Source organism: Psammomys obesus, unplaced genomic scaffold (assembly GCF_907164565.1).
Source record: "Psammomys obesus unplaced genomic scaffold, mPsaObe1.curated_primary_1811, whole genome shotgun sequence".
NCBI classification, from domain to species: Eukaryota; Metazoa; Chordata; class Mammalia; order Rodentia; family Muridae; genus Psammomys; species Psammomys obesus.
Genome location: NW_026596057.1, coordinates 7,547,746 through 7,560,417, shown reverse-complemented (window position 1 = coordinate 7,560,417; position 12,672 = coordinate 7,547,746). Strand labels below are relative to the sequence as shown.

Here is a 12,672-nt window from a genome sequence, read left to right as displayed (position 1 = left end):
CAATACCAGCTCCTGGCTTCTGCACGCATACCCAGACACTCAGATGAACGCATACACATACATGCCCCGCCACCCCCACACAAGAAGAACATGTTTAGAGCAAGATGCGCTTGTTCAGTCCTCAGGCGAATCTGTTAGGGGACATCAGAAATCCTTATTACCCAAACGTTGAAGATGCCATTAGTATCTGAGAGCCTAAAATTGCTCAAATGCAAATGTTGCTGTAAGATCCTCGTGAAGAGGTCGGTGAGATGGCTCAGTGGGTGAAAGGGCTTTCTGCACAAGCCTGACAACTCGAGTTCGATCCCCAGGTCTCCCCCACCCCCCAACTGGAAGAGAGAACTGGCCCTCAAGAGTCGTCCTCTGCCCTCCACATGAACAGCATGGCCATATACACACATACCAATAAGTAAAGTTTCTCGTGAGGCTTCCTCTCATGCACTGACTTGCATGAACTTTCTACAGTGCCTGACACTTGACACTGCTGCTAAGCTTTTTTCAATTGATTTTTTTCCTTTGGGTTTCTTTTGGAGGAAGGTGTGTGTGTGTGTTGGTTGCCATTTGTTTACTTAGGAAAGGAAGTCTCATTCTATTGCCCAATTATCCCTGAACCCTTTTTTAGACTTAAACAATCCCCCCATATTAGCCTTCAAATTAGTTGGTTTACTTTGAAAAGTAGGTATTATTAGGTTAAAGCCCATGAATTTTTTGAATTGGTAAATAGATTTCAACTTCATTTTCACAACCTTCTCATTCAGTTATTTCACCTCATCCTGGATGTATCCATAGAGCTAAAGCTATTCTAACAACACGGATATTTTCATTCCTATATTACATTGATACAGGTTTCGTGAAACATTATATAAGCTCAGAAGTCCTTCAAAATTAAATATTATATAGAATATCTTATACAGCATATATTTCAGGTGTTTAAGTATTTTCATATTTGTAACTTCATGATGTGTTTCTTTGGTTCTTTGTATAGGTTTAGAAACATCTTTCAGAGATGGGTGCACAGGTTTTGCCGGTAGGTTTTTGGGGGCACACTCATCATGAAACCTGGTCCAGAGCATTGGCTGAGACAAGAGGCTGTAGTTAGGGAGTCTTTCTAAGGACGTACGCGTACTGATGCTAAACCTAGGGTTGGGAAAGAATCCTGCTCTCGGCTCTCCATCGGAGCCTGTGGGTGCTAGGCTCTTCTTCTGCCTCTGTCTCTGCCTCTGCCTCAGGGCACGTCTGCTCGGGCATGTCTGTTTCCCCGGCTCCTTACACACTGACTGGTCCAGAGTGCAGGGGTCCAGTGAAACATGAACTAGACTTACATCTCTGTTCAAACGAGCATACAAGCAGCTGCTCCTGCCAGACAGGGTGGGCGTGTACGCACATGTACACACGAACGGGCTAGAAACTCAGGGGGTATTGGTGGGGTGTGCGGTACATGCAGGGGGCTCCAAAAAATCAATTCTAAATAGTCTCTGGCACTTTATTTTCTAAGAATCTTGCTGGCGGGGTGGGTGTACCCCCCCCCCCCCCCCGCAAAGCCCTCCTTCCCCCATGGCTGGCCCAACCCAGCTTCACGTGGTCACCGCTCCCTCCCTCCACACAGGGCTCCCCAGGATACATAAACCTCTTTGGACCTCAGGCTTGAGCCAGCAGGGCCACCCATCCCGACACCTTACAGCAGTACCTTCCTCACCCAGCCTCTACACCGGTGCCTCCTCTGTGCGTGCTGCTGCAGCTGTGGTCCCAAGATGCCAGCTCTCCAGCTGCTGCTTCTGGCCTGCCTGGTGTGGGGAATGGGGGCCAGGGCAGCACAGCTCCGAAAGGCCAATGATCGGAGCGGCCGGTGCCAGTACACCTTCACTGTGGCTAGCCCCAATGAATCCAGCTGCCCCATGGAAGACCAGGCCACGTCAGCCATCATCCAAGACCTTCAGAGAGCCAGCAGGAGCCAGCAAGCAGACCTAGAATCCACCAAAGCCCGGCTCAGCTCCCTGGAGAGTCTGCTCCACCAACTGACCTTGGGCCGGACTGCTGGGACCCAGAAGGCCCAGGAGGGGCTGCAGGGCCAGCTCAGTGCCCTGAGGAGAGAAAGAGACCAGCTGGAGACCCAAGCCAGAGAGCTAGAGGTGGCCTATAACAACCTCCTGAGAGACAAGTCAGCGCTAGAGGAAGAGAAGAGGCATTTGGAACAAGAGCGTGAAGATCTGGCCAGGAGGCTGGAAGGCAGCAGCCAGGAGGTAGCAAGGCTGAGGAGGGGCCAGTGTCCCTCAAGCCAGCATTCCTCTCAGGACATGCTGCCAGGCTCCAGGGATGGTAAGAACACTGGAGGTGGGTGGGGGGCACTGTCCAACCCAGGAGGTGGCATGTTTGCTGGTGGCCTGTTTCAGGCCTCCCGGGCTTCTCTTTCTGCTCAGTCTTTTCTCTCAGAAGCTGCAGATCCAGCACGCAATACTTTCATTCAGGAGAGCAAACCAAACACTTTCATGCCCTTCTGGCAAGTTGGCTCCTTGTTTAGGTCAGTGGGTCTGAGCTCTTGTGCCCATTCACGACAAAGTTGTCACAGCCCACAGCCAAATGAGAAATGGTTAATAATCAGTAGAAAATGGCCTGATGTCCCCTTTGGATAATTGATTCTTTTTCGATCTTTTCTCGGATTGTTATTCCTACCAAAATGGCCTCTACTTAGGAGATGCCAAGTAATTTTGTGCACTGAAAGCTGGTGTCCTTATTATTAACTTTTTTTTTTTTTTTTGTATTTTGAGACAGGATTTCCCTAATCTGCCCTGGCAGTCCTGAACTCACTCTGTAGACCAAGCTAGCCTTGAACTCAGAGCTGCCTGCCTGTGCCTCCTGAGTGCTAGGATTAAAGGTGTGTGCCACTACGCCTGGCCGTGTTTTATTTTTTAAAATCTCCTACATTGGTAAATAAAAAGGAAACAATTTCTTCATCAGGTCCTTTGGCATGTGGCTTTGGAAATTTTGCATTTTGTTGCTGAGTCAAAGGATGTCTGTTTTCATGTCACGTGACAACTCTGGAGTGTCCCTTCTCACGAGGGGTGGGAAGCCTTTTCTGTTCGTTTTGGTTCCTGCTTGGAGATGGATCTTTGGGTGGATTAAGAGATGGACACATTATTCCCAATGGCTAGAAAAAAGTATTTGTATCACTTTTTATGAATGCTTTGTTCCCAGTCAAATTCAGATGTGGAACGATTTGTCTAGACTCCTCAAAAGGGTTAATACCAAGCAACAATGAAAATGAGGGGAAGGGTTCAGTTCAGATAAAGGAGTCTAATAAACCCAGGAACTAAAATATGTGGACATCCTTCATCAGCTCTTACGTGGTCAGGTGACAGTTACACAAGGGCGGGGCTGGGATGGTTGGGGAGCTTTGATACAGAGTGATTATTAGAGGTCATTCTATTAACACTGCAATTCTCAGCTAAAGTGTAGTCATGAGGGCGAGTTTCTTGACCACGTGCTCAAGCTCTTAGGGCTGAGTGAGCTATCAGGATCTATGCAGCTTACTCTCTGAGAGAGCGAGAAGAAGAGAGGCCACAACTGCTGGATCCAAGCAAGCTGTGCGCATGATCTCAGTATCACCTCCTTTTCAGGTTGGGAAAAATCTCTAGAATAGTGTAATGGAAGAACTGTTTTCTAAAAGTGATCTTTACCTAAAACATAAATCTGCATGAGCGTGAGGCTACGGAACCCAAGTCAGTGCCGAGCTTGGCACTGACTATTTCATTCCTGTGTTTGTTTCTTATCCGTAACATGGCAACAAATTCACATTGTAAATCACTTTTGTGGGGTCCAAATGAATAACTATAATGTAGGAATGATGTTTCCTGATACTGAAACTGAAGTGAGCATGCAGAATCATGGGTTTCCATGGTCTTTTTTTAATACATGCTTTTACAGTTTTCATAAAACCTATCTCTCTCCCCAAACACAGTCCTCCCTGGGTCCCTCCTGCTGTCTACCTTCCCAGGTGCTGTCTGCTTCTGTTTTTATGGTGCATGTGTTCTAGCTCACTCTCTCCTCTCCCATTAATGATAACATAGTCAAACATTTATGTTTAAGCTGGAAGAAATCCAATCCCGAATTAAATAACAGAGAAAGGTGAGGTCCTAGGTAGCTTAGGGGCTGAGGGCTGCCCAGCTGCCCAGTGGTGGCTAAGATTTCAACTGGGCTCTGAAAGGACAGATGGAGAAATAGCATCAATAAAAGTTATGTGCAAAGTTTAGACTTGAATGAAGTTATACTCTCAACAACAACAAAAAAACTATATAAGTATATATTGGTGGAGTATTGTGCAACTGAAAGTAGAGGCAATGCTTTTTATTCTGATTGTCTTGTGATCTTTTTGTTTAAAGGGCATGGTTGTCTTTGATAATGTATTTGATGTGTTCTCCATTTTCTTTTTGTCCTTTCCAGTCACTCTACTTTAGACATAGGTTGGCAACCCCATTATAATGAACTTCAATGTGGGAGTCTTTTTCTGTAGAGCATTATCCGGCAAGGGAATGCATTAGGACAAGAACAGATACCTGGAAAGAAACTTGACAAGCATCTAGTCATGAGCTCATTTGTGCACATGTGAGAAGCTGAGGCCCGGGAGCCTACCCAACTGGTCCATGGTGACCTAGTCAGTTAATAGCAGCATGAGAATCAGAACTCAGTCCTGAGAGCTGATGACATTCAAGACCCCTCCTGACTTCTAGTTTAATGCACCTTTAAATGTCAGAGAGCATCAGGTGGTGGTGGTATATGCTTTAACCCCTAGTACTTGGGAGGTGGGTCTATGTGAGTTCAAGGCCAGCTTGGTCCTCAGAGCAAGTTCCAGCACAGCCAAGGTTACACAGGGAAACCCTTTCTGGGATAGGGGGAGGTCAGAGAGGTACAGTAATGACAGGAACAAAAATCTAGTTTCAGGCCCCAGGCTCAGGGATCAGGAGGAGGATTCTGAGGGGCTGGAATATGGGCAGAAATGTCAAGAACTGAAGTATCTTCATCCTGGGGTGCGAGTCTCAGGAGATAAAGTAAAGGCCAGGAAGGCAGGTTTCTTCATACCCCATACACAGTTTAAACTGTCACCATCACTTTAGCATGTAATTCTCAGATTCAGAGAAATTTCTCATGTGTGGGTCTGTATTTCAGTGTGCACACCCACACAAATGCAAGTCCCAAATAGGGAAGAAATACTATTCACCTCAAAGATAAAACACAAGAGCAGTTCCTTCTGAGGCTAAGAAGCTGGGCCGGGGCTTTGGTCCTGTGAGCAAGTGGATTCCATGGGCCCTGAGGCCAGGAAAAGAAACAGGACACAGAGGCAAGTGATTCAGAGAATGAAAACAGAAAGGGAGGGGGCTCACCAAATGGTTTGCCACATGAGAAACAGAAGCTCGGCCCCCCAGGGAACACTTATCCCTGGACCTGCTAGCCCCTCATCTATGAGAACTAGGATGCCAGGCTGGTCCTCACAAAACTCCTACACAGCCAGGGAAGCTTGGGCAGGGAGAGGATGAGTGGTGCTGGCAGGTGACACCTCTAAGAGCCAGGCTGCCATAGCAACTGCTGGGGGGGGAGGGAGGCAGGAAGGGGCTGAGTGCCAGAGGTGTTCAGATGGCTTATCAGGCTGAGAAAAAAGGTAGGAGGAGGAAGCAGAATGGCCATCCAGGCGCTGGAGTGTAATGGCAACGTTTTCCTCTGGTGGAGTTCATCTGCTGAGTGCAGATGCCGTTCAGTCATTAAGAACCTCAGCCCATACTTAACATAAAGGCTCTGTAGCATACACTGGACCTAGAGACAGCGGCCAGGACAACCGATAACCAGGCTACAGCTAGCTTTCCCTTTCCGAAGTACTTGTGTCAACCTGGAAATACCATGACATTTTAAAAACACTGTTCTCTCCATTTAAATAACTGAGTTTTCCCACAGTATTAGAAAATGTTTACGAAAATCTTTACAATGCCATCAGCGTGTGCATGCAAATTAGTTAATAATGGGCTGGGTCCGTAGGTCCAGCTCCCCTACAGTATGAGGTTAAAGAGAGAGTGGCAGATACTCTAAAAAAAAAATTAACGATGGAAGGAATAAATCTCAATACCGTTAAGGAAAAAAAAAAAAAGCATGAAAGCTTCAAATAGCTGATACAATATTATTTTCACGATCATTTGTTTTCCTTCTATATTCAAAATGGAATGTTACTGATTTTAAACATTCCGGAGAAATCAGAGTTCGGACACTTCTTTATTCGGGATTATTTCATTTATGGTCCCTATGTAATCCTCAAGAACAACCTGATAGCATTTGTTCAGCGCGGAGTATGGAGTACGGGCCCCCAGAGAGCCTGACTCATCTGCCCAAAGGCCCACAGCCGGGACACGGCAGCACTAAAGGAAACTACAACTTCTGGCTCGGTCCAGGCCCCTCTGCACAAAGCTCCCCTGCTTCAGCGACATGCCAGGTGGCTTCCTCGGGGAATCTGATCGCTGCCAGAAGCTCCTGGCTGAGATGACCACAAAGCGTTGCACCTGCCAAGTGGAAATGAGCCCTGTGGTCTCTGGAAGGCTTTCCTTGATCCTCTGTGTCACCAGGGCTCTTGTTTACCACAAGGAAAGTACTTGAGGCGTGGTTCCCTGTCAAGAGCGAGGGAAGACAGGAAGAGAATCAGAGCCGATTCTCAACCATGCTGTTCTCAACCATGGTGTGGGGTCGTGCTGGGACCAGGATGGGGACGCAGTTCCACAGTCCTGTGCATCTGCCTCCCTGGCAGAAGATCGGATGGGCAATTGTGCTCTTCTGGGTATGCTGAGCAATCACCTGGGGCCTGAGCTCTGCCCCAGGTGGGGGTCACTCTACAACTCATCAAATAGCCTTTGATTTTAGCTGTCCCTCCCTGTGTTTCCTCATTTGACCCCTTCCCTCTTTCCTCCCCTCCCCAGTCTGGTCCTCCCCGCACCCCTCACCTATCTATTCTACTTTCCCTTCCAAGAGGGCGCTGTCCCTCCCTGATAGTCCTTTGCTCTATACCTAACCACAGAGAAAATTATTAATGATGGTGACAGAGCGAATATTACAAACTCCATGAAAGTAATTTCCATATGGCAGCCTGGGCTACAGGGGTAGGATGGACAGATCTTGGAAGAACTTCAGACCTCGCTAGGGAAGGGACTCTCTGCCTGTAGGAGAGCAGTGGTACTGTTTGTCCTGGCCTGAGCAGCAGATTGAGTCCTCCTGTCTGCACGTGAGGAAGGCCCCCATGGACCTGTGGCGCTGCACAGAGCACCTACGTCCCCGGGCTGGCTCTGGCTTCCTTACGGAATGTGTGCACCACCAGGCTGAAGTTTCAAAGGAACCGCATGCAGAGTTAGGAACCTCAGGATGCCCTCAAGAGCACCTGATGGGAAGCCAAGGAAGGGGAACCGCTCACCTTCCTCCTCACCGGATGTCACTATAGCGCCCTCTGCTGGGATAGTTCAACATTGTTCATTCTACAGAGCGCAAGGGAGCGTCTGGCTGCGAGAGCCAAGAGTCTGTTCATAGCTGACAGAGCCCCTGACTTCAGAAGACAGTAGTTCAGCTCCCAGCCCCAACACTTACTAGTTGTGAAGCTTGGTAGAGTATCGAAGGTCACCCCTTCTGACCCTTTTCTCACTTGCTGATGAGGATAACAGCAGTTACTTATCCCATACAGCAGGACTGTTAGGGGAAGAGGAGGTAAACACAGAGCGAAGTACCTGGGGCATGGCACTCAGTGGCGACAGTCATTCCATCCCACTAGGTCAGATGGCAGTGCTAAAGCCTGGCTTCGGTCTTTGACCTTCAGGGCACCAGGAGTCGGGTTTGTTTTTTAAACTATGGGAAAGGCTATTGATAAATAGCTGCTAATTTCTTCACACACACTCGCACACACACATACTTTTTAGTGTCTGTGTCAATGTTTTGGTTCTCTTCAGAAAGTCATCCATGAAAATGCCTAACTTTCTGCTTTTCTTTGCACTTTGTCTGTGAAGCTAAAGAGGACCTCTTGTTTTCTTCCTGCTGACTGGCCGGTGTGTACAGGTCTTTTCTTAATGTACATCTTGCCCTCAGTAAGACACCAAACAGAAAGCTAACCTACTGTCAAATATGAGTTTTTATCAGTTGCAAACAGAAAGGCCTTCGATGCCAGGAAAACATGGCTCACAGGGACCCTGGTGTGGTAGCTTCTTCCAAGGGATGCCTAGAGGAACCTCCGACATGCTTACTGACATGTGTTACTAACAATTAGCTGCAAAATAGTTTTGGAAGGTTATGAATGTTCCCAGCACACAGAAATACCAAGTGTCTAAGGTAATGAAGATGGAATTACATTGAGCTGATCACTAATCAATGTACACATGTACAGAAATGTCATCCTATCCCGTCAGCATACATAATTGCTCATGTGAAAATAAAAATATAGCTTAAAAACCAAAAGCTGATTTGTTCTTGTAAGCTCTTCACATATGACAAGGGAGAACCCTTTAGTTTCAGTAAATACTGAGTTGTTGAAATTCAAACATTTAAGAGAGTGCTAATAACTGTGTTTGAATCCCTGAAGCCATACTTCACTAACAACCAAGTTCCCTAGTGGAATTTATATAAGTCACATACAGTTCTTACTGTGTTTTATTTTGTGCTGAATATTCAAGTCCATGTGAAACAGGGAGCTATGCAAATATATTGTTTGTAAACTTTTTAATTGTGCAAAATTTTCAATAGTCACAAAGTAAGAGAAAGAACGAACACCAGGGAAGCCATTATCCCAGTTCCAATGAGTTGCTGATGTGGTTCAAACATGCCACATCTTCCTTTACCTGGCCCCCCAAAGAAAATCTCAAATATCAAGTGTTAGGGGAAACCATCAAACATCATGTCTATCCTTGTGCCATTTCTTCTCCAGTATCATTTTTCTCTCTTTGAATACAGTTTCTCAGTGGAATTTGGACACGTTGGCCTTCCAGGAACTGAAGTCAGAGTTAACTGAGGTTCCTGCTTCCCAAATCTTGAAGGAGAATCCATCTGGCTTGCCCAGGAGCAAAGAGGGAGACAACGGTATGAAGTTAGAAATCTTCCCTTTTGAGCCCACCTGGCCTGTGTGTGTCTTGTTTTGTGTTCTGTTTGGATAGAGCAACTGTTCACCCAGGAGAGAAGACAGGTGACTTCCCAAGAAGCAGAGCTGGGGGGAGGGGAGCAGAAATCCTCTGATGCCTTGTCTGGGCAGGTGACCAGGAAGTCAACCCTTTTCCTATATGCTCTATCTCCTACCCCCACCCTTGGAAGGCCACGTATTTACTGAGCATCTCGTCTGTTACTAAAGGTATTTTTCTGATCTTTATCCAACAAGGAAAATTGCATTTGTCTCTCAAAAATCTATCCTATGAAATGTGGCTGTTGTTTCCAGAAAATAATGTCGACTCTGTTATTAACCATCTCTGCTAGCACTGAAGGGTCTTTAGGAATGTTCTGAAGCATTTAAAGTATAATCCCCAATAAATGAGCATCACTGTTTGCCTTTTGTGAGGAAACTGAAGGCACCCATAAAAGGACAGAGATTTATCTTAAATCCAGTAAACTGAAACTCTGAGCTAGCTCTTTATTACATGAAATAGATTATACTCTGTTTTATGATATTTAAAGAGATGCATCAACTATGTAGCCCCTCAAGTGAAGCTTGAAAAACTTTGCCATATAGATTATGCCTACAATGAGCTGATTTCTCTTTGTAAATAAAATAGACCCAATTTGAAAGACGTGAAGAGTAATAAATACCCACACATCCCTGACAAGCTCAATGAGCTTCTTCAGAGCTCTGGGGAGCCTCTTCCTTACTGAGAGCAAGATCTGTTCACTTCACAGACTTGCCACATGATGTTTGCTGTGTATTTCTCTAAACCAAACACATCTAATTATCTCTACATTGACAACATCATTACCCAAAACTCTTATTCTGTGTTATAAATGAGAAAGCTAGGGGATGGAGAGATTGCTCAGTGGTTATGAGCACTGGCTGCTCTTCCAGAGGACCCGCCTAGCAGGTCACAACTGTCTGTAACTCCAGTTCCAGGGGATTTGACACCCTCCCACAGACATACCTGCAGGCAAAACACCACGGCACATAAAATAAAACAAAAACACAAGAGGAAGTCAAGGCTCACAGAGCGAAGCACCTCATTGGTCACACGGTCGGTGGGTGGCAGGGCTCAGATGTCAACCACACTGTCCCTGCCTTCTCTGCTTTGCTCCTCCCCTCCTGCTGCTTGTATTTGGAAGACTCAAAGAGAGTAGATACATGGCATCTTTTGTTTGCTTAATTCGTCAGGCTGTGGAGCACTAGTCTGGGTAGGAGAGCCAGTCACTCTGAGAACTGCCGAGACAATCACCGGGAAGTATGGCGTGTGGATGAGAGACCCCAAGCCCGTCCACCCCTACACCCAGGAGACCACCTGGAGGATTGACACGGTCGGCACAGGCATCCGCCAGGTGTTTGAGTACAGCCAGATAAGCCAGTTCGAGCAGGGCTACCCTTCAAAGGTTCACGTGCTCCCCCGGGCTCTGGAGAGCACGGGCGCCGTGGTGTATTCGGGGAGCCTCTACTTCCAGGGGGCCGAGTCCCGAACCGTGCTCAGGTATGAGCTGAACACCGAGACGGTGAAGGCGGAGAAGGACATTCCTGGAGCCGGCTACCACGGACAGTTCCCCTACGCCTGGGGCGGCTACACAGACATTGACTTAGCGGTGGACGAGAGCGGCCTCTGGGTCGTCTACAGCACAGAGGAAGCCAAGGGAGCCATAGTCCTCTCCAAACTGAACCCGGAGAACCTGGAACTCGAGCGCACGTGGGAGACCAACATCCGCAAGCAGTCCGTGGCCAACGCCTTCGTTATCTGCGGCACCCTGTACACGGTCAGCAGCTACTCTTCAGCCCAGGCAACCGTCAACTTTGCCTACGACACCGGCACGGGGATCAGCAAGACCCTGGCCATCCCATTCAAGAACCGCTACAGGTACAGCAGCATGATTGACTACAATCCCCTGGAGAGGAAGCTCTTTGCCTGGGACAACTTTAACATGGTCACCTACGAGATCAAGCTCTCTGAGGTGTGAGGAGCCCCTGCCCCTACCAGCAAAGGCAGAAGGCGGTGGAGTTCGGGGCTCCCTGGCGAAGCGGCTGCAGGGGAGAGCCAGCCCCAATGCACGGAGCTTTCCTTTGCTCAAGGTTCCATTCGTCCAGGTCAACGTGCCCAACTACGCTCTGACTGATACAATCCCGGGGCTTGGACAGCCGCATGGACGATGCTCTCCTCTGTCAGCTTTTAAAGCCGTGTGCATCCTTTTAGAAATTATATACCTTGCGGCAATCTGGAGCAAAAGCTATCGGCACGGTCGTGTCCTCATGGAAACCATTGCTCTTGCAAGCTGTGTGGTTGCGATAAGCCTGGAGAAGCAGCAGCAGTTCTGCAGCGGGAAGGCTCTTGTGGGTGGAACCGCTCCCGCCCAAGATACACTCACGACGGTGGGCTTCTAAGGCTTCAGACGGCCTGTGGCTGGGCAATGCGTAGCCCTTCGCCCTGTGTAATAAAGTTATCTTACGTAACGTTGCTGTCCTTGGGATCTGAGGAAATCTTTGCTTCCAAACACAGATTCCAGTTGTCAGTACGCCCCTGGCTTGGATGGCATGCCGGCGAGATGTGACAGGCATGTGAGCATGCGTGTGAGCATGCGTGTGGGAGTGTCCGACCGTCTGCAGTCTGCGAGGCCTGGGCCTGCTTTCTCATGCTCTGTCCAGGTCAACAGTGGAGCACACACCTTCCTACCTCTCTCTGATTGTGTCCTTGCCTCTTCCTGAACAATCTTGGTCTCTTTCCCTCAGCCTAGCCTTTTTTTTTTTTTTTTTTTCTAGGTTCATTTCAGGATTTATCTGTTGTTACAGAGACCAGATTTTTTTTTTGTTTAGTTTTGTTTTGAGGGTCACTCTACATATCCCTGGCTGTCCTGAAACTCACTCTGTAGACTCCGCTGGCCTCAGACTCAGAGATCTGCCTGCCTCTGCCCCCAGGGTGCTGGGATTAAAGGCCCGCATCATCACACCTGGCCACAGTTTCTCAGGTGAGCATATTCCCAAGCCACAATTTCTCAGGTGAGCAAACCTTACAGAACTCTTCTTCCAACTTTAAAAATTGCAATAAAACACATACAATACAAACTACCATCTTAACCACTTAAAAATAACTACACATGCTGTTGAGTGTGTGTGCTCAGAGGACAGTTTAAAGAAAGGAGTCAGTTTCCTCTAGCCTTGTTGTGAGACCTGAGGATTGAAATTCTGTAGTTAGGCTTGGATCACATCTTGACTGTTTTTAATGTGCATAGATTTTTTTTTTATAGTGTGTATAGTTTTGTGCCAACCATCACCACCATATACAGAACTCATTTCGTCTTACCAAAACTAAAGCTTTCCACCCAGAAAATAACTTTCTCCCTCCAGTCCATAGCATTGCTTTGTGGGTAGGGGGGTGTATACCTATGTGTTCCTATGACAACGTGTGTGTGTGTGTGTGTGTGTGTGTGTGTGTGTGTGTCCATGAAGGTGTGTAAAAATGAGAGGACAACCTGGGATATCATTCTTCAGCCCCAACTTCCTTC

At 47.4% G+C, this 12,672-nt stretch overlaps 1 protein-coding gene across 1 annotated transcript; it reads left to right on the top strand.

The window, feature by feature from the left end:
- Nucleotides 1-1,674: 1,674 nt before the first annotated feature.
- Nucleotides 1,675-11,136, top strand: Myoc (myocilin). Its single transcript, XM_055624642.1, has 3 exons — nucleotides 1,675-2,316; nucleotides 8,956-9,081; nucleotides 10,349-11,136. Exons 1-3 carry the CDS (start codon nucleotides 1,752-1,754, stop codon nucleotides 11,131-11,133), a joined length of 1,476 nt encoding a protein of 491 aa, XP_055480617.1. The 5' UTR covers nucleotides 1,675-1,751; the 3' UTR covers nucleotides 11,134-11,136.
- Nucleotides 11,137-12,672: the final 1,536 nt, after the last annotated feature.

Bases quoted from the DNA above. Each gene is read 5' to 3' on its own strand.
- Myoc (XM_055624642.1), top strand. From the start codon at position 1,752: ATGCCAGCTCTCCAGCTGCTGCTTCTGGCCTGCCTGGTGTGGGGAATG. The intron at 2,317-8,955 runs GTAAGAACACTG...CTTTGAATACAG, and splicing joins GCTGCCAGGCTCCAGGGATG to TTTCTCAGTGGAATTTGGAC. The intron at 9,082-10,348 runs GTATGAAGTTAG...TTAATTCGTCAG, and splicing joins GAGCAAAGAGGGAGACAACG to GCTGTGGAGCACTAGTCTGG.